The sequence below is a fragment of the Coffea eugenioides genome, chromosome 9 (genome assembly GCF_003713205.1).
Source record: "Coffea eugenioides isolate CCC68of chromosome 9, Ceug_1.0, whole genome shotgun sequence".
Classification (NCBI taxonomy): domain Eukaryota; kingdom Viridiplantae; phylum Streptophyta; class Magnoliopsida; order Gentianales; family Rubiaceae; genus Coffea; species Coffea eugenioides.
Window position 1 is genome coordinate 37,843,760 of NC_040043.1, and position 25,878 is coordinate 37,869,637.

The 25,878-nt window shown below is 39.6% G+C and overlaps 2 protein-coding genes across 2 annotated transcripts; both read left to right on the forward strand.

The window, feature by feature from the left end:
• The first annotated feature begins 327 nt into the window (after positions 1–327).
• On the forward strand, positions 328–1,584 carry LOC113782516. Its single transcript, XM_027328406.1, has one exon. The coding sequence runs from the start codon at positions 328–330 to the stop codon at positions 1,582–1,584; it is 1,257 nt and encodes a 418-aa protein (XP_027184207.1).
• Positions 1,585–1,757: 173 nt separating this feature from the next.
• LOC113782517 lies at positions 1,758–2,609 on the forward strand. The gene is made up of 2 exons (XM_027328407.1): positions 1,758–2,201; positions 2,307–2,609. The coding sequence occupies exons 1-2, from the start codon at positions 1,758–1,760 to the stop codon at positions 2,607–2,609; spliced, it is 747 nt and encodes a 248-aa protein (XP_027184208.1).
• The last annotated feature ends 23,269 nt before the right edge of the window (positions 2,610–25,878 follow it).

Consider the following 25,878-nt stretch of genomic DNA (forward strand, 5'->3'; position numbering starts at 1 on the left):
GCAAAGTGGGGCAGCCCAACAAGAAAATTCCTCTGAAGGGCAAGAGTCCTCAAGGACCCATCCCGCAAACGAAGAAGCCATAACCCATATGGCCGAATTTGTGAACGAGAACCCTAACATCTTCGAAGAGTTAAGTAGGTACTTCAAGAGGTAGGGCAAACAAAAGGCCGAATCCTCTAAAAGAAAGTCGGATAGATCCCCCGAGAATTCATCTGATGAGGAGTCTGATGGGAGGCGTCTAAGCCGGAGCGCTTCGAAGCGAGCCATATCCAAGGCTACTTCTAAGGTCGCCTTCCTAACCAAGACCTTTTCTCGAGGGTGGATTACATGAGGGCTCCACCTTTCACGGATGACATCAATGAGGAAAGGCTTCCCCCGAACTTCAAGCTTCCCTCCATATCTTCATATGACGGCCGAGGTGATCCTGAGGATCATATTCATGCTTTCATCTCGGCTTTCCGGATATATTGCATTCCCGACCCCGTCATCTGTCGGGCTTTTCCAGTATTCCTTCAAGGAACTGCTCGAAAATGGTTCTGGGGTTTAGAACCTAGGAGCATATCCACCCTGGGGGAATTAGTGGAGAGATTTCTCTACCGATTTGTATCCTCTAGGCCTACGACCAGGACCTCGACTTATCTGCTGAATATACAGCAGAATCTAGGAGAGTCACTTCGGTCCTATGTACAGAGGTTTCATGAGAAGAGCGTGCAGATAGCTGATCCCAATGAACAGGTTACAATAGCTGCCTTTACCCACGGGTTCGTTGCCTGGGTATTTAATACTGGGATACACAAGAATTACCCCCGCACACTCAAGGACCTCTGGTCGAAGGTCGAAAAAGGCATACAGGTCGAGGATCTCAACTACATGAAAAAAGAAGTCCAAACAGCTCGCTCGGGAACTGATTCCCGAAGGAAGAAAGAAACCAGCCGAAGTGAAGCCGGTATTGACGGTGGCTTCCAAAACCCTAACCGGGATCGTCGAAATGTATTTGACAGGATAGCCAAGGGGAAGTCACCTATCCCTGAATCCGAGCTAACCCCTTTAAACACCACCCGATCTCGAGTACTCTCCGTAATGGAGCAGAACAACTTCGAACGTGCCCCTCCAAAGATGTTCGGGAGCAGAGACAAGAGAAACTTCAACCTCTACTGTCTGCATCACCGGAACATCGGACATGAAACGGAAGACTACAACGACCTTAAAAGAGAGATAGAGCACCTCATCAAACAGGGGCACTTGAAACAGTTCATCCGCCGAGATGGAGGTCATCAACGCAATGACTCTCGACGTGAGGACCGAGATGACCAAAGACGAGTATCGAGAAGCAGCTGTCGACCCCTTGAGGATCCTAGAGACGGGTCCTCGAGTCACAGACTAGGGTACGGGTCGAATATCGTCGGGGTCATCAACACCATTGCCGGAGATCCGACGGGAGGAGATAGTCAAAACTCCCGGAAGAGGACCTACAAGCAAGCCAACCCAGATCAGGCCGAGTCGAGCTCTCGCCTATTCGAAGTGATCTTTTCCGGTTCCAGTGATCCCGTCCCCGCTGCCTCTAGCAGCCATGAAACTCTGTGATTGAGGTGCTCACTAATAACTACATCGTCAAGAAGGTCTACGTTGACCCAGGGAGCTCGGTGGACGTTATGTATCTCAGAACTTTTGAGAGTCTAAAGTTGACCAAGGAGTAGCTAACCCCTGTTAGAACCCCCCTGGTAGGGTTCGGAGGACACGTTGTGCACCCGGAAGGGATGGTCACACTGATGGTGACCGTAAGACATCATCCCTGCTGCCGTATCGTCCCCATCAATTTCGTCGTGGTCAAAGCTGACTCTCCTTATAATTTATTGATGGGCCGACCTACGCTTAACGCTTTACATGCAGTATACTCCACGTATCATTTAATCTTCAAATTTCCAACTCCGGCAGGCGTGACCGAGGTGAGCAGTGACGTAGGTGTTGTGCGAGAATGTTACCTCGCCACCTTGCAAGCCGCCTCCACCTCAACCTCCGGAACGAGGCCAGAGAGAATGTCCAGTATCCTCTCAATCAATTGTATCGATTCTCAACAGACCGGGAAGCCGAAAAGGTTAGAGACCGGAGATGAGGTAGAGGATATCCCCTTGGATCTCTCCAGGCCCGATCAGACCATCCACGTCGGCGTCCATTTGCCTGACTCGCTTAAGATACAGATGGTAGATCTCCTCAAGGAGCACCGGGATGTTTTTGCTTAGGCTGTCGATGAGGTCCAAGGTGTGCCTCATCACCTCATAGTACACGAGCTGAATGTTGATTCTCAGGCACGCTCGGTCAAACAAAAGAGAAGGCACTTCGGCCCAGAGCGCAGCCAAGCAGTAGGCGAGGAGGTGGACAAACTCCTGCCTGAGAAGATTATCAGGGAAGTGCAGTACCCAACCTGGTTATCCAACCCAATCATGGTCAAGAAGGACACGGGGGCCTGGAGAATGTCCGTTGATTTTACCGACTTGAATAAGGCCTGTCCTAAGAACTGCTACCCATTGCCTAGAGGCGACGCCCTGGTGGATTCGGCCATGGGTTACGAAATCTTCTGTTTTCTCGATGCCTTTAAGGGGTATCACTAGATCGGGATGAACGAGAAGGAACAGGAGAAGACGGTCTTCTACACAGATCAAAGTGTGTACTGTTACACCACCATGCCATTTGGGCTGAAGAACACCGGGACCACATACCAGCGCTTGGTCAACCGAACTTTCAAATCTCAAATAGGTCGAAATGTCGAAATCTACGTGGACGACATCCTCCTCAAAAGTCAGAAGATCTCCACTTTCCTATTCGACCTGAAGGAGGTCCTCGAGATCCTCCGTAATACCCGGATGATGCTGAACCCCAAGAAATGTATTTTAAGAGTCACCTCGGAAAAATTTTTGGGATACCTCGTCTCACGGCGGGGTATAGAGGCAAATCCTGAGAAGGTGAAGGTGATCCAGGAAATATCTCCACCTCGGTGCACCCGGGATGTGCAAAGGCTTACAGGGCGACTGGCAGTCCTGAACCGGTTTCTGTCGCAATCTGCTTCCAAGGCATTGCCCTTCTTTAATGTCCTGAAGAAAACTGACAACTTCTCCTGGACAGGAGAGTGCCAACATACCTTTGAGCAACTAAATGAATACCTACACCACCTCTCAACACTAACTTCACCTCGGATTGGGGATAAGCTATACATATACCTGTCTGCCGAGGATGAGTCCGTGAGTGTCGTGCTAATAAGGGAAGAGAGTGTGCAAATACCCGTCTATTACGTTAGCCGAGTCCTTCGAGATCCTGAGATCAGGTATACTCAAGCAGAGAAGCTCGTGCTGGCGTTGATCCACGCAGCTCGTAGGCTGAAGCCCTACTTCTTAGCTCATTACATTTGCCTGAGGACCGATCAGCCCCTCAAACAAGTCTTGTCACGCCCCGAGGCTTCCGAGCGTCTCACTAAATGGGTCATCGAATTGAGAGAATACGATTTGTCCTATGAGCCCCGAACGGCCATCAAAGTGCAAGCCCTTGTGGACTTTATAGCCGAGCTCACTTTCGATGAATCGAATGAGTCCATCTCAACCACTGTTGGGCCTCAGCAGTGGATCCTACATGTGGACGACTCGTCTAACAACGAGGGTAGTGGAGCCGGTTTGCTCCTAGAAGACCACCAAGGGGAGTTGTGTTCGTACGCCCTCAGGTTTGATTTCGCTGCCTCTAACAATGAGATTGAATATAAGGCAGTCATTGCTGGCCTACAACTGGCTCATAAGTTCGGTGTTCAGCACATCTTGGTCAACAGCGATTCCCAACTCGTTGTGTGCCAGTATGAGGCTAGAGAAAAGGTCATGCAGCGTTACCTCTCCAAAGTCCGCCAGTTAACAGCACACTTCGAGTCCTTCGAAATTCAAAGGATACCCCGGTCACAGAATAGACGGGCTGACGCCTTATCTCGGCTCGCATCCACTTCCTTCTCTGACTTGAACAAAACAGTTCTCGTAGAAGTATTGGCCGAACCAGACTATGCAGAAGAAACCGTGTGTCCCGTTTACCCAGGGGACACTTGGATGAGTCCGCTAATTCGGTTCCTCAGTCAGGGAGAGCTCCCAGAAGATTGAGGCGAAGCAAGAAAATTTCAGCGTAAAGCAGGTCGGTACGCTCTCCGGCAAAACGTTTTGTACAAGAGATCGTACCTCGACCCGTGGTTGCGGTGTACCACACCAGAAGAAGGGAAAAGAATCCTCCAAGACATCCACGAGGGGCTCTGTGGTGCACACGTTGGCTATCGGATGCTAGTCAAGAAGGTCCTATTGCTTGGGTACTTCTGGTCAATCGTTCGGCGAGATGCCCAACTCATGGTTCTTAGCTGCCCTTCTTGCCAACATTACGCTCCTGAGCACCACCAGCTGACCAACCTTATGATCCCGATCACCTCGCCATGGCCGTTCGAATAATGGGGGACTGACATAATTGGTCCATTCCCCAGAGCCCCAGGCAACTATGCATATGTAGTGGTGGCGGTGGATTAATTCACCAAATGGGTCGAAATCGAATTCCTAAGAAGCATAACTGATTCAGCGGTCCGAAAATTTTTCTAGAAAAATGTGGTCTGCCGCTTTGGATTATCACGGGTAATCATCTCGGATAACGGCAAACAGTTTGCTGACAACCCCTTCAAGAGATGGTGCGAGAATCTTGGGATCAAGCAGTACTTCACCTCGGTTGGCCATCCCCAGGCCAACGGACAAGTCAAGAACTTCAATCGTACACTCCTCCACGATCTCAAAACCAGGTTGCATCGAGAGGGGTCATCTTGGGTGAAAGAGGTCTCCAGTGTGTTGTGGTACTACCGAAATACGCCGAGATCCACAACACAAGAGATCGCGTTCTCTTTAACCTATGGGTATGAAGTCGTAGTTCCCGCCAAGTTTATCACCCCGAGTCCACGCATGGCAGCCTTCGCTGCCAAGGTGAATGAAGAGGAAAGGCGAGTAGACCACGACCTCGCTGAAGAGAAGCGGGACATCGCAGCAGCCAAAGTCGCAGTATATAAGAACATCCTAACTAGCTACTATAACGCTCGAGTCAGACACCTACGGTTCAATCCGGGAGATCTTGTGCTCCGCAAAAATTCGGTTAGCCGAGCTGAACCTCAAGGCAAATTAACCCCTAAGTGGGAGGGACCCTACCGCGTTATCAGGTCTAGTCAAAATGGATATTGCACATTAGCTTACCGAAATGGTTCCCGAGTACCCCGAACCTGGCATGCTGAGAACCTCAAATTGTATCACCCTTGAAGGGTATGTACTTATTTGGTACGAGTTATTCAGCTTATTCTGAGTTATTTCTCCCTTAGTATCATCTTATTCTAAGTGAAAAATAAGGGGACAAAGAATACGAGAAGAAAGCCGAGCTCAAACATGAAAAGATAAGAAGTCAATAGTATTAAAAATAAATCAAGAGCGATTACAAAAAGTCGAGATACGGAATGCTCCAAAGCATATACGACTGGCGCTTGGTTACAAAAGTAACAAGGCTAGGAATGCTTCTACGCATTCTCTATCCCGGTGCCGTGGTCTCCGATAGTCTCCCCACCGACCTCAGTGTCAGGATCACCCATGGTTTCCCCGCCGGTTGCACCTCCACCGAGTCCATCCAGATCAAACTCTTGGAGTCACTTGTTGAATTCGGCCCAGATTTCGGCCAGATCCTTTCCGGCTTGGATGCCCTCTGCCATACGGTCGCACAATTCCTTAGCATCCTTGTTGAAGTTCGGCTTATCTTGGAGGGACTCCAACTGCTCGGAGGTAAGGAAAGGCGCCGCGTCGTTGACCGCCGTGGTGTATCCAAACATGAAACTCAGCAGCGTGAGCTCACCGAGGTCACGGGTAAAGGCCTCGGACTTGCGGAAAGCTTCTAAGGTCCAGGTTTCGGCCTTTTCTATTGCCTCCCGAGCTGATTGCTCTTCTTGGGCCCTCGTCTCCTTTTCTTCATCTAGGGCCGTCATTAGGGAGTTCTTGGTGGCCTCGGTCTGCTCCCGAGCTGCTTCGGCCTTGTCGCGCTCCTGCTCGGTGGCCTTCAATTTTTCTTCCAACTCGGTTACCTTTTTCTGGAGCTCAGAGGATGGCTGATAGGCTTCCACCAGCTTGATATAGCGCTGGGTCATCTCAGCAATGAAAGCCGTGGTGGAAGCTCAGAAAACTGAAGCACTCTGTATCAGCCCACCCGGAGTAAGCTTCCTAGCATATGTGCTGTCCCTTGGCAGCACTGAATGCACCAGGAGTTCCTGCGCGACGAGGGGATTCTCGCAGCGGTCGTTGACATTAAGGTCCCACTCCGGACACCACTGCGCCCCGGAGTGCCTCTTATCCTCCCCGACTTCTTGCGAAGGTATGGGGTGGAGGTTGAACAATGACGACCCCGTGACAGGGGTCTCGGGAAAAAGGGTCACACCCCGGCCCCGGGGCAGAGAAGCTATCGTCACCCCGCGAATGGGCACCCCCGTCGGAATAGCTGAGGTATCCCCTGGAATAGCCGAGGTACGAGAGCCCTCTCCCGTGACTAGTACTGGGGAGTCGCGGCTTGCTGTGGCCGCGGCGATTTTTTTCTTCGGCCGGGCAGAGGACCCGGCAGTGTCCTTGCGTTTTGCCAGCCTCTTTCCTACCTCGGCGCTGCCCGAAGTGATCAGATCAGAAACTCTCACCACTGTAAAGCACAAAAGCACAATTATTCAGAATCGAGGGAAAGGAAAAACAAAGTTAGGAACGAAAGAATACAATGTTTCTAAAGCCTAGTAGAAAAGAAGGGCGGATGGTCCGGACTGATGAGAGCTCGACTAATCCCGCCGTTAACAAGAACTGCCTCGGGGAAGGCCCAGCAATTGATCTTGAGGTCCGACCCCACCAGCTTCCGGAAATTCTTTTCCTCCAAATTGCCCGGAGAGGTCTCTTTGACCGAGGTGAGAGGTCTCCACCAGAACCCCCTGAGAAGTCATCTGCCGGAACGAAAAAGAAATTGTGCTTCCACTCCTTAATAGAAGTGGGGGCATCTAACACCAATTTCGGGACCTTGTTCCCGAAGTAGAACCACCCCTTCTCACTCCCACTATTCTTTATCGAGTAACAGCGACGGAAGAAATTAATGGTGGGGGTTATCTCTTGGTGTCGGCACAGCATTTGAAAATCGATGAGGACCCGGATTGCGTTGGGGGTGAGTTGAGTGATCCTCACCCCCCAATACCTCAGACAATCTCGGAGGAACCTGGTGGTTGGCACTCTGAGTTCGGCCTCTAGTTGGTCAACGTAAATGGCAACCCTACCCCTAAGTGGGAGCTTGGCTGACTGATCTGGCCGAGGAGAGTAGATGCTGTAGTGCTTCCACCAGGGGTACTTGCGAATCATCTCGGCTATCAAAGTCTGTCCCATGATGCTGCTGAACATGGGGATCTGGCCGTAGTCAATTGCTACTAGGTTCAGAGGAGTGACTGGCTCTTGAACGCCCTCGTCCCGTAGTATCTCCATACCGAGGTCATCGTTGTAAAGGATCTCAGTCTCTTCTTCGCTCTCTTCTTGATGTGTACCGGCCTGATAAGACGCTCCGGCAGCATCTTCCCTGGGCTCGGAAGCTGTTCTCTCTTCGGTATGGTCGGGCCTCTCTGTTTCGGTGAAGTCTGGTCTCACTGTTTCCTTGTGTGTGCGGGCTGTTCTAGCCATAAGTAAAGGAGGAAGAAGGGAAACTTACTCTTAAAAGGAAGTTGGGAGTTCGAGAATTGCCGAGATGAAAATATAGCCAAGATTTGTTCTGAGGAGATTGAAGATTTTTGCGGAAGAGAATGAAATGGTGAAAGGAACCCCCTTTTTATAGGCCAGCAGTAAGAAACTGAAAGGGCGGCACCTTTTGGGTTCTCGAGGAAACGTTCTCTCTCCTCATTAATGAAAAGGCTGTTTGATTGACTGTTGACTCCGCGTCTATTCATGAACCTGTTGATAAAGCTGCCAGCCATCTCTTCATCTTCCTTCCAGTCCCATCTGCGCGTATATTACATGTCATTTCTGTGTTTCACGTTCCAGAACCATTCGTCAGCCTCGGGAAGCGACGAGCTCACCTTTCCCGCAGTTTGGGAGGCTTAGTGAGGATGGTCAAATCGGCTCGGATATCCCGAAAGCCCACACATCCCACAGACTAAATCCCTGATAGTTCCACCCCGGACATCCTGTACCCTAAGGCGACTTGGGTGAACTCGACTTTTGTTCCCACCTCGGTCGGAGCTGTAGCTCACACTGCCGAAGTGATGCCTAAGGGTCGGACAACTGGAAAAGTATTGGATGTGACCTCTGACACACGCTGATGTATGACTGGCGGCTGCTCTGACACACTGCCCTTTGCAGAGTCCGATCAAATTAGTGTGATACGCTGTCTACATCAAATTTCTAGGGACCTGCACCCACAGCTTCTCTCTTTCTCCTGATTGTCCTGTATAAATAGTGGGAGCTCCCACTGAGAAAGGGGATGCAAAATCTCTGGTAAAAAGGCTAATATTCATCTTGCAACATTGTTTCGATTCTAACTAACTTAAGCTTCAGAGCTATACCAGGGGATTCCACCCCTCTTCTTATAATTTAAGCAGGTGATCCTACTGTGGTGACCTCCTCAGCCAAGAAGACTTTCTGACCTTCGGGCCACCTTGTCAAGTCAAAAATCACCTCTTCAGTATTCAATATGAAATTACAAAAGCATAGCTGATTTTGTAGGCTAATTGAGATAAATATAATTTTGGTGAAAATGAAGCTGATGGAAGGCGACACATTCTTGTCTTTATACAATCATAGAGTTCCTATCTCTGCATAGATTGTGTTGAGTTACTCAGTCTATGAATGCTGATACAACTTGGATTATTAGTACTAATGCTAATGCCACACCTGCAATGTCTGCAATATAATGGCCTGGAATATTCGTTTCTTTGAAACACTCTAAAAGTATTTTATACTGGCTTGGCCCAGCCGAAGCAGGTTAATTGTATGCATATGGTACCTTATCCTCTCTCTTATGTCTGTTAAAGAACCGACATTAAGTAAGGCTGGCTGTAAAGCGATCCTAAGCAGGGAGATATTCCTATATGCCCTCAGTTACTGACGTGCTGCGAACATGGTTCAAAGTCGCGGTCGCGGTCCGGAACGTTCCACATCGGTCTCGGCATATCGGTCACGGTCTCGGTGAGACTCAAATTTTAAAGCATTTAATATTCTAAAAATTGTTAATAATATAAAAAAAGTATGCTAAACAAAAATAAAAAAAAAAATAGCAAAAGAAAATTTGTAAAATGTACTATTTTTATACATATTAAAAACAATAAGTACTTTTAATTATTTAAGACAATGGCATCACAAATAAAATCAAAATAACATAGACCACAATTTTAAAACTAATAATTGCAAAAGTAATATCAACCATTAACAATACAAACTAAGGATTTATTTATAGCATAAAGTTGGAATATTTGATCAATCTCCTGCCAACAATAAAAAGAAATCATATTAAATAAAAGGTAAATATATAAAAAGATATACTAGTACTTTATATTTTCGTACTTGTTAATACCAAGTAGAATGACGATGTGATTCAAAATCACCCTCATTTCTCGATGAATGGTAAAACAGATGTGGAAGTGGCATAGGACCTTGACTAGGTAGTGTATAAGAGTTATCTGGTATATTTACTGGATGTGAGGATTGACTAGATGTTCCATAATCACTAGATGGAAGAACTTCTGGATTGGAGATGAATTGCTGAGTATGATGGTAGTATCCAAACCCTCGATAGTTAACACTATCGCTAGTATCATATGATGCAGTAGAATCATGACCATAAAACCCAATGTTATTGGAATCAAAAGAAGAACCATCATGAGATTTATCTATTTCTTTTTCATATCCACTACCATGAATGCTAGTAGACCTATCGATCTGTCCAGATCCATCAAATAGCCGATATCCACTGTAATAGTCAGGAGTGATTCCATATGATTGGTCATAACCATATCCCAATTGACTAGTACTGCAGTTTTGGCTAGATTCATGCTCATAGGTTGAGTGTATACCCAAATTTTACATCTGATCATCGATTCCTCTATATCTTTGTGACCCTAAATGGTGAGAGAAAGTATCCTCACTTGAAAATTGAGTTAAATTATTGAGGAATTGATGTTGTGCTTCTATGCCAGGACAATAGCCATGATCAGTATCTTGAGTGGCATAATAATTATCTTGTCTTTGAACCCATAACATACCTCCTGTTTGTTGGCTATCTTGATTGTAACCACCACCATGCTTGAAAGAATTGTTCCCTCCATCTCCATCGTCACCATTGTCATCATCATCATTACCGCTGTCACTTTTATTTGAAGATGATGAAATAGTATGTTTACTGGTTTGTTTAGTCTTACTTTTTTGTTTCCTACTTGATGATTCAGCAAGACCTTTCTTTTTTTTTTTTTTTGGTAATATATTGGGACAATGTATCAACCAAACCATCATTGTCATGTTCTTGATATTCACTACTTTCTGATTCAGTTTGATGAATGCCCTTATCCAACCAATCCAGATTATCTTCAGGCAATGTTCATTTTCTCTTATTCAATCATCTAATATATCATCTTGGTGAAAAATGTGATTCAAGTCAATTGGGTTATAGAAATCATCAGTATCTCCTTGATGCATCAAAATTTTCACCTTTAATCGCACATTGTAATGCACAAAAACTAATTTATGCAATTTTTTAATTGCCAAACGGTTACGTAGTTTTGTATGAATTAATGACCATGTACTCCAATTTCGCTCGCAACCAGAGGATGTGCAGGTTTGACTCAATATTTTCACTGCAATATTCCTTAAATTTGGCGCATCCTCACTGTAGTTAAGCCACCATTCAGCTAAACAAACAAAGTAATAATAATAATAATAATTTATTATTATTATTTTAAAATTATAAAAATATTAACTTCATTAACATGATTTAGATGTTTATATAAGTATGAATTAAGTTGAAACCTGGTAAAGATTTTGCTAACGTTCTTGCTGCAATAGCACTTCCAAACCCTCCTTTTTTGTCTACAAAACTTTTGATCTACAAAAATAATATATACACAGGCATTAAAATTTTAAAATTTGTTCATTAATATAAATAAATAAAATAATCAAAAGAATACATCATTTATTGAATCAACTTGTGCATCTAAATTTGGCTCCAAATTTGCAATGACTTTCTTCAACCCTTTTCGAACTTCATCCAGATTAAACTCGCAAGTTCCAGAATATTGAAGGATCGGATTCAAAAAATATGCTAAATACAATAAAATCACAAAATTAGAAAATAAATAAATACATATATGTTACATATTTAAATTGGATGTAATATTTTAAGTTACCAGTCACATGTAAATCATAATGAAATTGATTGTACCATCCATTATCAATCACTTCCCAAATCTTTTTCCAAGATTTCACTGACTTTTGAATAGCCATTTTTTGCTCTATCCATTGCCTCATAAATAATTGGCAATGTTGGCTTATTATCTTGATCAATAGTTTTTAAAACTTTGACCAGAGGCTCCATTATTGTACACACATTTCTAATTTTTTTCCAAAACTTCTCTGACAATATCAACTCAGCTACTTTAACAGCTTCTGCTTTACTCTTGGTAGTGTTATTGAACTCTGTCCATTCATCTGAGGTGCACATTCTTTTTAGTTTTGTAGAATGGCCAAAAAGACTTTCCATATAAATGAATCCAGTTGCAAATCTAGTGATACCTGGACGTATCAGTTCTCTTTTTCTTGCATATGTCTTCATCAGATTCACTACTTTGTCACTGTTATTTATGAAACTTTTTATCTGCTTCTCCTGAGCAATAGTTTCTTTTACATTATCTATTTTGTCAATATCCTCCAACATCAAATCTATACAATGAGCAGCGCAAGGTGATCAGAATAAATTTTTTCTTTTTTTCATCAACAGTTGTCTAGCTGCTTTCATACTAGATTCACTATCTGTCACAACTTGCACAACATATTTTCTCCCACAGCCTCTACTACCTTATCCATTAACTTGAAAATATATTCAGCAGTTTTCTTGACATTGGTACAATCAACTGAACTATGGTATATCATGTGCCTATCACAGTATACCATAAAATTTATTATTGGATGTTTTGTACGGGTGCCCTACCCATCACACATAAGTGTACAACCAAAAGTTGAAAATTTATCATAAATATCTCCAAGATATTTCTCAAGCTCTTCAAATTTGATAAGCTGAAAGGCCTTTAATACTAGAACCAGCTTTGGCAATTTCATCAATCATCGATTGATAATAAAGATTGTTAGCTGCATGAAATGGTATAGCATTGAAATGAAAAAACTTTGAAATTGCCTTACCAACTCTTTTTATATTTTCCCCCGCAAACATTGATTTGACTCATTTTTGTTTCAAAGGAAACATATGTGAGTCAATTCCTCTGCTTGTCATTTCATCCGCTTATCTGACACTGAAATTACGTGACAATTCTCTTTTATTTTCAGAAGTCGTTGGTTTTGAAGTGCCAGCACCCATATTCCCTAAAATTCACAATGTTTAACAAATAAAAAATGAATGAATAAATTACAACTTTATTTAATTATATTTAATAAAATGATATCAAATTTGTTATAATATTTTAGTTTACAAATGATACCTGACATAAACATAGAAGGTCGACTTCCAGATACTGAATGCCTTCGTTGTTCGTCTAAAAATTGCAAGTATTGGCCCTCTCTAATTGCTTGCTTCATCAGTTTTTTTTCCAACGCCATCCTACTTTCTTCATCAATTTCAAAAATGTCTTCGTCCTCCTCGTCGCCAACCATGTTGAAATTACTATACATATTTTCTTGTTGGAGAGAGTTCAATATTTCATCTTTTTTCTGTTTTATTGTACCTCTTTGAATCTTACCAGCCTTTAGATGCATTTTCATTACATCTGTAACTTCTCTTGAGGCCTTTGGATAAGGTTCAACTTGTCCCGTAACATGACTGACATGTTCTTTCAACCTTGTAATGCCACCATGCATTACTTTTCCACAATAATTGCATATTACAATTTTTCTATTCCCACCCACGGGTTTACCATGTTCCCAACCAATATTCTTGCTCGTCATTGTAACTATTACACGTATCAATATAAATGATTAATTTATCACAAAATAATTAAAGATATATGAAAAAAATACAACAAGTAGTTTATGACATTTTATAATAGTAATAATTTATTTCTATTATATTAGCAAGTTAAACATCTAATCTATAATGTAAACCTGCAACAATGATCATTTTTTCATTTATTAAAATAACTTCAAAATTTTAAATATTTATTAAAATTATTACTGCATTTTAGAAAATTTTATATTAAAAGATATAACAGTTATTTTAATATTTTCACTAAATATCAAATGAATTTGAACTAATTTATTATGTACTTTGAATTATATGTGAGATAAGTGTTAAACTTATGTTTGGTCCAAAATAAATTTCAACAACACAAATTAGCCAGATAAATCTAAATTTCTAAATTTTATTTTGGACACAATCATAATTAATCCAACCTTGGCCAATTACATAAGGGCTATAATTAATCCAAATATGTTTCTAATTCATACCTACTAATAAGTATAGAAAACTTAAAGAAATAAATTCATACCTGCTGACCCACGGGAAAAGTCCTTATTTCAAAGGAAAGACCAAGGGTGGGCAATGAAAGGGCCGTTGCTACAACTAAAGTTGATGACTAGCTATTTCCGATAAGAAAGAGAAGCTTGATCGGAGTTGATTCCTTCTATTTTAGGTACTATCTCGCTTCCCTAAGAACGTCCAAATAAGAACAGAGATGAGAGAAAGTATAAAAATTTTAAATCTGTGGACTCTTGCACCGACACATAAAATGACTAGTCTATTCTTTTATTTAAAGAATTTCGTACCCAAGTGCCAAAACTCCAGAAAGTTGCAGGAGAAAGCCAAGCAAAATCGATACAAGAATGGCAGTCACATTATGGACATCCCATTTGAAGGACAAAACTCCAGGCGGATCCCACCATGGCATAAGAGTTCGTAAGAAAAGTACTATGACTGGGGTGGTCTTCCAGTTCACTTTTGGGCATTTCTCTTCTCACTTATTCTATCACCTTGGATGCCTGCCGGTTTTGAAAGAAAAGTAAAGTGATAACTTTGAAAAAGAAAGTTGGAAGTAATAGCCTTTGAAAGAAAAGAAAAATAAAGTGAAGGTACATATACTTGAACCAAGTTGGAATAATATAAACGCATCTTTTCACATGATCAGTACTTTGGCAAATTTGTTTCTATTTCCCAATGAATGATTTCGATATTGACTTCTCCTTCTCGTGTGTTGGGATCTTGCTGTAGTTTTTACTCCAAGGGTCGATGTAATTGAGCTGCGGTCCAAGTGCTTCTCCCAATTATGTCTGGTGTTTCGGATAAGCTTGTCCCAATTATGTCTGGTAATAGGATAGGGAACCACTATAATTAATCTAAAAACGGCCCCACGAAATCTTTTATGACGTGCCCATCACTCGCATCTTTTTCCCTGTATAGCATACTTGACAGGAGATTGACACAGGCGGTAGAGGTGTCCCCGAATTTCCCTTTTTTAATCCTTTTTTTCCTTTTTTTCTAAAGGTTTTTTGTTTAATTCAACTTGACTCGGAATAACTCGAAGTGATTCGGTGTGATTTGACCGAATCAACCCGTCGCAGTGATGTCTCGGCCGATTTCTCGGCGAGTCAAGTATTTCGGTATCGTTTCGTCACGATATCGTATCGGGCGAGGCCGAGATGGTGACGACTTGGCCGAGTCTTCAAACCATGGCTGCGAAGGGTAATCACCATTGCCTGCCTGATTCAATCTTGTAATTGCCTTCACAATTATTTAGTAGTATGTTAATATTTTTTTGGATATTGATAACATGTATTTTGGAAGAAAAATGTCTAACTCACATATTATGAGTGACCAACTAGTATTTATAGTAATACAAATTTAACAAACTATTTACAAAAATACCTTTACTAATTTATTATCCACAAGAGTATTTGTATTCTTTTAACACTCCCCCTCAAGTTGGAGCGTATTTATCATGAAAGTCTAATTTGTTACAAATGTATTTCATCCTAGAACCTCCTAAATTCTTAGTAAACAAATCAATCAATTGATCTACAGATGGTACATGAGATGTCTTGATGACTCCATCAAACAATTTTGTTCGAATGAAATGACAATCAACTTCAATATGTTTTGTCCTTTCATGAAACATTGGGTTAAACGCAATATGAACAGTTGCCTAATTATCACACACTAAATTTATAGACTGTTTATACTCAAACAGTCAAACCCAATTTCAAATAATATGCTTTTCAACCAAATCAACTCACACACAGTGTGAGTCATAGTGTGGTATTCAGATTCTGCACTTGACCTAGAGACAACTGTTTGTTTATTATTCTTCTACGACACTAAATTACCACCAACATACATACAATATCATATGATCGATATTCGATTTGAGACAGAACCAATCCAATCTGCATCACTATATCTTTCAATATCAGCGTGTCCATGATTTTGATACAACAACTCTTTTTCAGAAGCACTCTTAAGATACCTGAAAATTGGTATAACAGCATCCCAATGACTGGAAGGAGGACTCTCAAGAAATTGACTCATGACACTCACTGCAAACGAAATATCAAGTCTCGTTACAATGAGATAATTTAATTTACCCACGTCTTCGATGTTACCCAAGATCATTTAGTAATGTACCTTGATCTCCTACTAATTTCATACTAGGATCCATAGGAGTATCTTCAGTTTGACAACCTAACATTCCAACTTCACTCAACATATTGAGTACATATTTTTTTTAACATAAATAAATCTCATATTTAGACCGAATTACCTCAATATTCAGAAAATATTGTAAGTGATCTAAATTCTTTGTCTGAAAGTTTGTCTGCAGATTGAACTTAAACTTCTAGATCCCCACAATATCATCACATGTAATCACAATATCATCCACATAAATAACTTATAAAATTTTACCAGTATTAGGATGTTGATAAAATATAAAGTGATCTACTTTACATCTTATCAGATTGAACTCCATGATAACACTACTAAATTGGCCAAACTAAGCCCTAGGAGATTATTTCAATCCACATAAGAATTTTTTCAAACGACAAATCGACTGTTAATTCTTCCTCTGAACAACAAATCCAGGAGGTTATTTCATATATATCTCTTCTTCCAAATCTCCATGTAAAAATGCATTTTTCACAACCAATTGATGCAATAGCCAATTATAAGTTGCCGCCAAAAAGATAAGAAAACAAACAGAGGTAATCTTTGCAACATGAGAAAATGTGTCTAAATAATCTGTTCCGTACACTTGAGTAAATCCTTTAATTACTAGACGAATCTTCAATCTATCAATAGAACCATTAGATTGCACTTTTATAGTGTACACCAATTTACAACTAACAACAGACTTACCAGAAGAAAGAGGGACAACATTCCAAATACCATTTTGCTCCAAAGCAAATATCTCTTCTTGCATAACTAATCTCCAACTAGGATAATTGAAAGTATGGGTAATAGACTTAGAAATGGATATAAAATCAAGTGAAACAACAAAAGAACAATATGACGGAGAGATATGAGAATAAGAAATAAAATTAGAAATAGGATGAGAACTACAGTGCCTCTTACCTTTGCATAAAATAATAGGAAGATATAACTCACAAGAGGGCGTCATACCTGGATTTGAAAATTGAGAGTTAATTGGCGAAGTACGTGGTGTATCAGGAACTTTCTCAACTACGAAATGACAAGAATAAACTTAAAAATTAGGACAAGATAATCTAATTGTGAAATCCGGTGGACTGTATAACTCAGATAATAAAGATGAAAGAATTGGTAAAATAGGAGAAGGAAAAGAGGAATACTATTCTACCTCACTAGACATACCTTGCTTCATAAAATAAGAAGTGGATTCAAAGAAAGTAACATCAACACAAGTAAAAAATCGATTTAAAATTTGACTGTAATATCTATATCCTTTTATGCTCATGCGTATCCTTAGAAAATACATTTAATAGCACGAGAATCTAATTTATCCAACCCAGAAGCAAGTTGATGAATAAAACACACACATCCAAAAATACAAGAAGGTATTTTAAACACAGGTTCACAAAGAAAAAGAATTGAGTGAGGTAATTGGCCTCCAAAAATATTAGATGGCATGCAATTAATTAAATAACATGCAGTTAAAACTGCATCACTCCAAAACTGTTTAGGCACATTCATGTGCAACAAAATTGTTCGAGCAACTTTGACTAATTGTCCAATTTTTCTTTCAACAACTTCATTCTGTTGTGGAGTGTAAGGACAAGAGAATTAATGAATAATACCGGACTTAGTTATAAAAGTATCAAAAAGAGTGAAAAAATATTCTTTCACATTATCACTGCGAAATATATGTATAAGTATACTAAATTGATTCTTTATTTTTGTAACAAATGCACAAAAAATGGAATATAATTCTCAACAATCTTTCATTAAATAAGTCCATGTAACTCTGGAAAAGTTATCAACAAATATTACAAAATATTTAAAACCTAACTTTGAAATGACGTGATTAGGACTCCAAACATCAGGATGAACTAACAAAAAGGGTTCAAAAATCCGTTTATTAATTCTAGGGGCAAAAGAAATACGGTGATACTTTCTTAACTGACAAAACTCACATTCTAATGAAGACAACTGATTCGAAGTAGGAACCAACTTCTTCAAATTTTGTAGAGACGGATGACTTAAACGACAGTAAATTTCAAGAGGAGAAACAGTTGCAGGACATGCAATCAGACCATTGGTGTTAAGAAAATAAAAATCATTATGCCTATGTCTTCCACCAATCTTCCTCTTTGTCTTCAAATCCTGAATGACAACAAAATCAGGAGAAAAAATAACTGAACACTGTAATTTATTAACAAACATTAGATTAAAAGGTACATTGGGTACGTAAAGAATAGAAGATAGCAAAAGAGATGGGTTGATTTTTACAATGCTTAGTTTTTAACTTTAGTTATAGATCAATCAACTAAAGTAACATGAGGAAAGGAAGTAAACTCTTGAACATTAAAAAAATTTCTAGAGATATCTAATATATAATCAGTAGCCCTAGAGTCAATAACTCATGAGTCAGAATTAGAAGATGTGAAGAGACAAGCCATAACATTACTTTTTTGTGCTAAAGAAGCAGAGGGAAGAGATGCATGATTTACAATTTAGTACTGCAGGAATTTAACATAATCTTTCTCGAAAATGGTAAAAGTCTTCTAGGACCCTTGTGCCGAAGAATCTGATTTAGTTTGATCAGTGGTAACTGCATTAGCAAACGAAGGATGTTTTCCAACTAAATCCTAACAAGTATCAAGCGTGTGATTTTTCAAATCACAATAAGTGCACTCACGGGTGACTCGACCTCCATGACACCCAAGACCTCATCTACTTCTTCCTCCACGAGAGCCATATCCAGAACTAAGTTGTTCATGTCCAGAACTAAGTTGTTTTATCCAATTATTGTTCGTAATTAAAGCAAACTTGTCATTAATTAGAACACCATCACCCTGTGCATTATCCTTAGATCCAGAACGTAAGACACAAGCATACGGCTCTGCAAAGGATGGTAATTGTTCATCAGCTAAAATTTGAGATTTGATTTGTTCAAATTATGGCTTAAGGCCAATCAAGAATTTGAGCACAAGCATTTATTCACTTTGCCTCTACATAATTGTAATATCACTTGAGAGAGCCCTTACAGAATTCAATTCTTCTGAAATTCGCTTGAGATCAGCAAAGTATTCAGTTACTGTCTTGTTATCTTATTGCAACTGAAAATAATCCAAAAAAAATATCATACATCCGTGAAAGATTACTGCAGTATAATAATCTGACACAATTCCAAATTTGTTTTGTTGTGTCACAATGAGAACACATATAAGCAATTCGTGGCTTCATAGAATTCCATAGTGCTCCAAAAATTTGGACATCCTCTAAATCCACATTAGTCTCTTGTTATCTTCCGTAGGAGAGTTATCTATGAGATATCGTTGTTTTTCTAAGTCTGTTAGATAAATCTTAACAGCTTTTGACTACTGTTGATAATGAGTATTGTTCAACTTCCAATTTGTGATTTGAGGCGTCATCATTGTCATAACATTAGTGGATGCCATGACACTTTTTGATAAATTTTCAGCCATAATGAATAGCACTTCAAACAAAAAACAATCAAAATTCATGGTGAATAGTAACCTGAAACAGTAACACGTGAACAGTAGCGCGATGAAAAGTATCACTTGAATAGGACTTTTGCTAGATGTTTAACCCTAACCTTAGGACTTTAGCTCTAGTACCATAATAACATGTATTTTGGGAGAAAAACGTCTAACTCACGTATTATGAGTGACCAACTAGTATTTATAATAATAAAAATCTAACAAATTATTTACAACAATACTCTTACTAATTTATTATCCACAAGAGTATTTATATTCTCTTAACAGATATGATCATAGCTTTGCAAGAAAGAAGTAGACTAAGTACTTGTACTGCCAAGTCAGCTTGGAGAGAAAACGATTTGCATCTGTGCATCACTAATTACTTAAAAGTATTTTGTTATCATTTGTCTTCCAAAAATGATCATGGCCGGTCTGGACCCTCTTCCGACTTAGAAGTTGCCCTGGAATAGCTTTGCACCTTGCACTTGGTTATCAATGTGCATCTGAAGGTTGCTGACATTTTGAAGGACCCTTTGGAGCATGCGATTTGGTTTACCTATAGGACAAAAGCAGCCCGCCTAGTGTTTGTGAAGCACCATGGGTCTTTCCCCCCTGAATAGGGAATTTCGACTTCCTTTTTCCATTTCTTTACCTCTGCAAGTTCTTGGGCTTATGTATTGGGATGTGCAATTGAGTGTTTTTTAGGCTCATTCAACCGAAAGAGTTTAGGAACTTGAGTGGAGTTTGTGCTTATGTACCATGGCATAAATTTTTCCTATTTTTTTTATTTGGATTGTTTGGCTAGCATGTTGTTGTAACGATGGTTAGGAGTTCATTCTTGAGCTATCTTTCACAGGCATGGCATGGTTTGGTCGTTTGTAGTGACAATTCTTTTATTTTAGTGTTTCAATTGCTTGCGGGGACATTTTAGCTTTAAATTTTGTTCCATCTTTCTACTGCCCCGATAGTTGGAGTCATGTTTGGACTAATTGCTAAATACTGGCTGGAGTATTCGTGGTGTTTTTGCATTTTTGGAAATGTTTTTTGAGTCCTGTTTTGTATCTCTATTGCTATTAGCTGATGTCTAGTAGGTATCTTTGGGGTTTAAAATGGACGGTAAAGCTTGTTAAGGTGCATACATGGGATGGTTTATGGTGAAATCAAGCAGGTTCTTTTAATATAAAGGTTTAGAGTGCATTTATGGCATGGTTTAACCATTCTTTGTTTGCATCAAATTGCAGGACAAATCTTGTAATCCCTTGAGGAAAGTGGTGGCTGTTCAAGCATGGATAATAGCATACACATCCAGGACAGAGATATGGATGACAATAGTGATGATGTTGATTTGGAGCTCGTCTTCGCCACGTTGGTCCCACTGGGATTGGCTCTTTTTGACCCATACCTAAACCCTCCACCCCCGAGACGAAGGATCCGAGATAGTGCACTCTCCAGGCAAGATTGGGTTACTGAGTTGATAAACGGCCATTGGGATAGAATATTCGAGAACTTGCGCATGGAGGTTCCACTATTCATGCACTTGTGCAACTTGTTAGTTGAGCGGGGCTATTGGCAACCCCACCCCACACAGAGGGTAGGAGTTCACGAGTCTGTTGCCATTCCACCGGTGTGTCTTAGCCATAACAACCATCATTAGGTATTAGCCAAGCGCTTTGAACATTCCACGGAAACAATTAATCAGCATCTACGCCGTCGTCTCGGAGCAATGGTGCACTTAGGGCGGGATCTAGTTAGATTGAGGAATAACCATGGAACTCACCCACAAATTCTTAATAGGGAAAAGTTTTGGCCATGGTTCAAGGTAAAGAAACACCATATTGATATGTGGTAATATCAAGGTTAACCGAACCCTGATGTGCTATTTTAAAGGATTGCATTGGAGCAATAGATGGTACTTATGTCTCGGCCTAGTGTAGAGCTGATATTAGGGAATACGTCCGAAATAGGCATGGGGGCTTATTACAAAATGTGTTAGCAACGTGCGACCATGACATGAGATTTGTCTATGTTAGAGTAGGGTGGGATGGCAGTGCACAATGGACGAGTTCCGCAAAACACTTTACTTGATCCAAACATTGCCTTCCCGATGCCACCAATTGATACGCTAAAACTAACCCTCAAACTTCAAATTTTTATTTCTTACATCCAAAGATGTTATGGCACCCCGTGGTTCAAATGAATATTTGGATGACATCAGGGAGTTGACCCCGCTTAATAGAAGAAGGAGAATCTTACATGGAAATTATTTCATTTAAAAAGTGAAATGAGACTTGTGTGGACATGCAGTTGACACCACATATACTAATATGCATGAATTTATGGTACCATTTAGGGGTGCTCAGGGAACACCTCAAGAGCGTGCAACTAAATCTCTATTCAATAAATGACATGCATCCCTTAGAAGTATTATAGAGTGCACATTTGGTGTACTAAAAATGCGGTTCCTCAATACTTAAAGGCTCAAACTTCAAATTTTTATTTCTTACATCCAAAGATGTTATGGCACCCCGTGGTTCAAATGAATATTTGGATGACATCAGGGAGTTGACCCCACTTAATAGAAGAAGGAGAATCTTACAGGGAAATTATTTCATTTAAAAAGTGAAATGAGACTTGTGTGGACATGCAGTTGACACCACATATACTAATATGCATGAATTTATGGTACCATTTAGGGGTGCTCAGGGAACATCTCAAGAGCGTGCAACTAAATCTCTATTCAATAAATGACATGCATCCCTTAGAAGTATTATAGAGTGCATATTTGGTGTACTAAAAATGCGGTTCCTCATACTTAAAGGCTCAATGCAAAATTATATGATGGTAACCCAAAATAATATTGTGCTTGCATGTCATGTCCTACACAATTTCATGAGGGAGCATGTGGCCAACGATGACTATTTCAGCCAAGAAGCTGCTATTGAAGCCTTTGAAAATGCACACGAAGAAGGTTACCAAGTCCCACCACCACAGCTGTCGCAATAGGGAATTGTTGAGTGGAATGAAGATTGGCAGGCAATTGCCAATCATATAGATCTTAATTGACACTACTAGAATAAGGCAAATGCACGGTCCCCAATAATAACAGTTGACAATTATTGAATCTAGGCCATTTTGGGAAGTCGGTCCGGTTCCGCTTCTTTCTGAATTTTTTTTGGTGTTGTGTTTTGGTTCAACGGAAGCAGATCTGTACTCAATTCAAGACTTTCCTAACTACTAATACATCTAGATGATTTGAAAGACCATGCAAAGTTACTTTTGTGGTGGGGCTAGTTAGTTTCGACGTAATAGTTGTATGCTTTTGTTGGATTACTAATTTCTACGGATTTATCTCCAAGATGGGGCACATGCATTTGTCTCGGTTACCATGTTGTTGAGCTTGGAAATGACCAGTAGTCCTTAGCATCTCTTGCCTATGTAAGGTAAAATGAAGAACAATTAGCAATCACCGGAAATAGATTGCAGCTGAACACGCTACATGGCCGTTCCTTTCAAAAAATACGTGCTTTATGTGCCTCTAGGTTCTGTAGAAGTTTTTGGAAAAGAAAAACAAAAATTACCTATTTTTCAAAGACAAATGAATCCAAGCTATGGGTTTTTTAAAAAACAATTAGTTTTTCATATACAAACAATCCAAACAACAATAGTTGTTTTTGGGTTAATTCCACTTTGTCCCCCCAAACTTTGGACGATAACCCACTTCAGTCTCTAAACTTCAAAATGGGACACTTAAGTCCCTAAAATTTATAAATTGGGACACTTAAGTCCCTAAACTTATAAAATGGGACACTTCGACCACCAACGGAATTCAGGATTCTGTCAACAAATTTCCTTAATTGAGAGGTATTTATAAGTTTAGGAACTTAAGTGTCCCATTTTGAAGTTTAGGGACTGAAGTGGGTAATCGTTCAAAGTTTGGGGGGACAAAGTGGAATTAACCCGTTGTTTTTAGATGTAGCATGTGGTTACACGCGAAGGCAAATGGATGTTCAACTTTTTAAACTAAATGAAGATTTAAGGTATATGGAAACATTTGTCATTTCTATTTTCTTTTCGCTAACTTCTATTAGCATAAAAAATCATGCGGCTAAAGTAAATATATCATTTCAAAAATTAGAAGATGAATAATTTATAGGCCAAGAAATAAACTCACAATATCAATCAAACCAAGACTTTGATTAGTCAAAAAATAAAAGAATAAGAGTAGGGTTCGGGTGATTAATCACAAAGTAATTTTTGGATGGGACTGTTTTTCAAAAACTAATTTTTCAAATACAATAAAAATTTTTAAAAAGTACTCTAAAAGGTAATCTAAAAATTAGTTTAAATTTTTTTAAAAGTTTAAAAAATATCTCAAAATATTTTCTAGAAACTCTTCTACTTTTAAATATCCCAAAATATTTTCTGAAAATATCCCAAAATATAATTTAAAAACTCTGCTACAGTAACATTTTTCAAAAACACTCCTAAAAACAGCTAATCCAAACGGAGCAAAAAGTAACTAAAAAAAGATGCGGGGAGTAATGCTTAACATATACTAACTCAACTTTTACATGGAATTGCTCAATTAAGCTGATAAGTGACTAATTTACGTAATAATTGTATGATATTTTATATTATTTTTAGTCACTTTAGTTATATTATTGGAAGAAAATGAATCATTTTGGCTATAATTGGTGAAAAATGCTTTTAAGTGATTAAATGAGGTTTTTATCACTTTTTAGTGGGATTTTGTGTATTTTGACAGTTTTGACACATTTTCGTATTTCGGTTATAACTTGAGTTGCAGTGATCGGATTGAGATGATTCTTGAACCAATTTGAAGATAAGAGATAGATCTACAACTTTGGTAAAGACATCTGAATCCAGTTTGAAGGTTTTCAAAGTCAAAAAGCTAAATTACAGTAGCAAATTTCTACTAGTCGAAGCTGAAACAGGGCAATGAGCAGGCAAGGGTATTTTGGTTATTTCTCAGCCTACACAGATCCAAATAAGGTGATTCTTCATGCATTGGAAAGCTAACTCAAAGGGCTACAAGTTTCATGTTTTGGTCAAGAGCTAAATCAGCTTTTATCATCAGGAAAAGTTCAGTGGAAGTTGATGCAAAATCGAAGCAAAGCTGGAAATTGAACCAGAAGTGACCAAATGGTCACTGTAGCAATCCGGCCGGAATTTGGCCAGATTCCTGGCCGGATTGTGGTCAGAAAAGGCTGCTATGTACGCGTAAAACTCAATTTCACCTCCACCAACTCACATGTGATGCTAGACATGTGAGAAACATTCCCAGCTGTAAAAGGGAGGTGTAAACCTCAAGTCTTAACCAATCTTTCATCTTTATATAGCCAAATTCATTGCAAGATTGAGGAGAAAAGAGAGAGATACGCGAGAAAGCTTGGACTGCAAAAATGTAGCTCTGCCATTCTTCTTAGTTTAGGATAGTTTAGCTAGTAGTTCATCCATTCTTGTTTATTAGCTAGGCAAAGATGAAGATGGAGGATGAAGAAGGCAAGGAGATGAACTCATGTGACAAGGGTTACATTCCTTCCAAACTCTTTATCTTTTGTACTTGATTCCAAGTTTAGTTAATATGCAAGTTTTGGATTTTGTGTTTAATATGTGTCTCTAAAGTTTAAGCCTTGGGTTTGGTTGAACTTTCTATAATTGTTAGTGTTTATTATTTGGTTATTTGATTGCTATGATTTGAGCAAGTTATTTAGCACTTTAGCTCTTTAAATCATGATTAATCTGGTACCATTGATTGTGATTATCTAAGGTGTTGTTTCTGCAATGAAAATTGAGATTTAACACTAGTTCAAGAAGTGCTAAACATAGGGAGTACACTCACGAAAGTAGAGGTGCACCTATGTGGTTTTTAGTGATTCATTTCATGTAATTTCACTGAAAAAATGAACTTGTAGCTAATTTCATAACCATGAGAATAGGTATGGATTAGTTATAAGTATAGTTGATTCACTACGAAAGTAGGTTTCACATGTTTAAGGAAATTACACCATAACTAGCCTAGATAGTAGTAATTAATGATCCAAATATAGCACTTGCATGAGTAGTTAGGGATACCACTACCTAAGGAGTTTTTATTTGTTATTTTGTATAATTTCAGTAGGTTAAATTTGTTATAATTCATTGATAGTCTAAATAATAGAGAAGCTTTAATAATACCGGTAATTGTTCACTCTTCCCTGTGGGATCGACCCGATATATACTCTAAACTACTAGTTGATCTGTATACTTGCAGTGAACGGGTGTAATTCGGTTTTTTAACTTGTACGTATATGTAAAATACCCGTCATAAGCATTCAGCCATAAGGCCGTATATAAAGGAAAGAAACTAACAACTGCTTATTAGACTTTACTATCGTAAACTTGTCCTAATTGTGATATCAAAATACAACTTAATTCTAGTTTCTAAACCAACTTTGACACCAATTATAATCTAGTTACTAAATAATAAATGTAA

Coding starts and splice junctions, on each gene's coding strand:
- LOC113782517 (XM_027328407.1), top strand. CDS start 1,758: ATGGTCACACTGATGGTGACCGTAAGACATCATCCCTGCTGCCGTATC. Junction 2,202..2,306: donor ACTCGCTTAAGATACAGATG/GTAGATCTCCTC, acceptor GTTGATTCTCAG/GCACGCTCGGTCAAACAAAA.
- LOC113782516 (XM_027328406.1), top strand. CDS start 328: ATGAGGGCTCCACCTTTCACGGATGACATCAATGAGGAAAGGCTTCCC.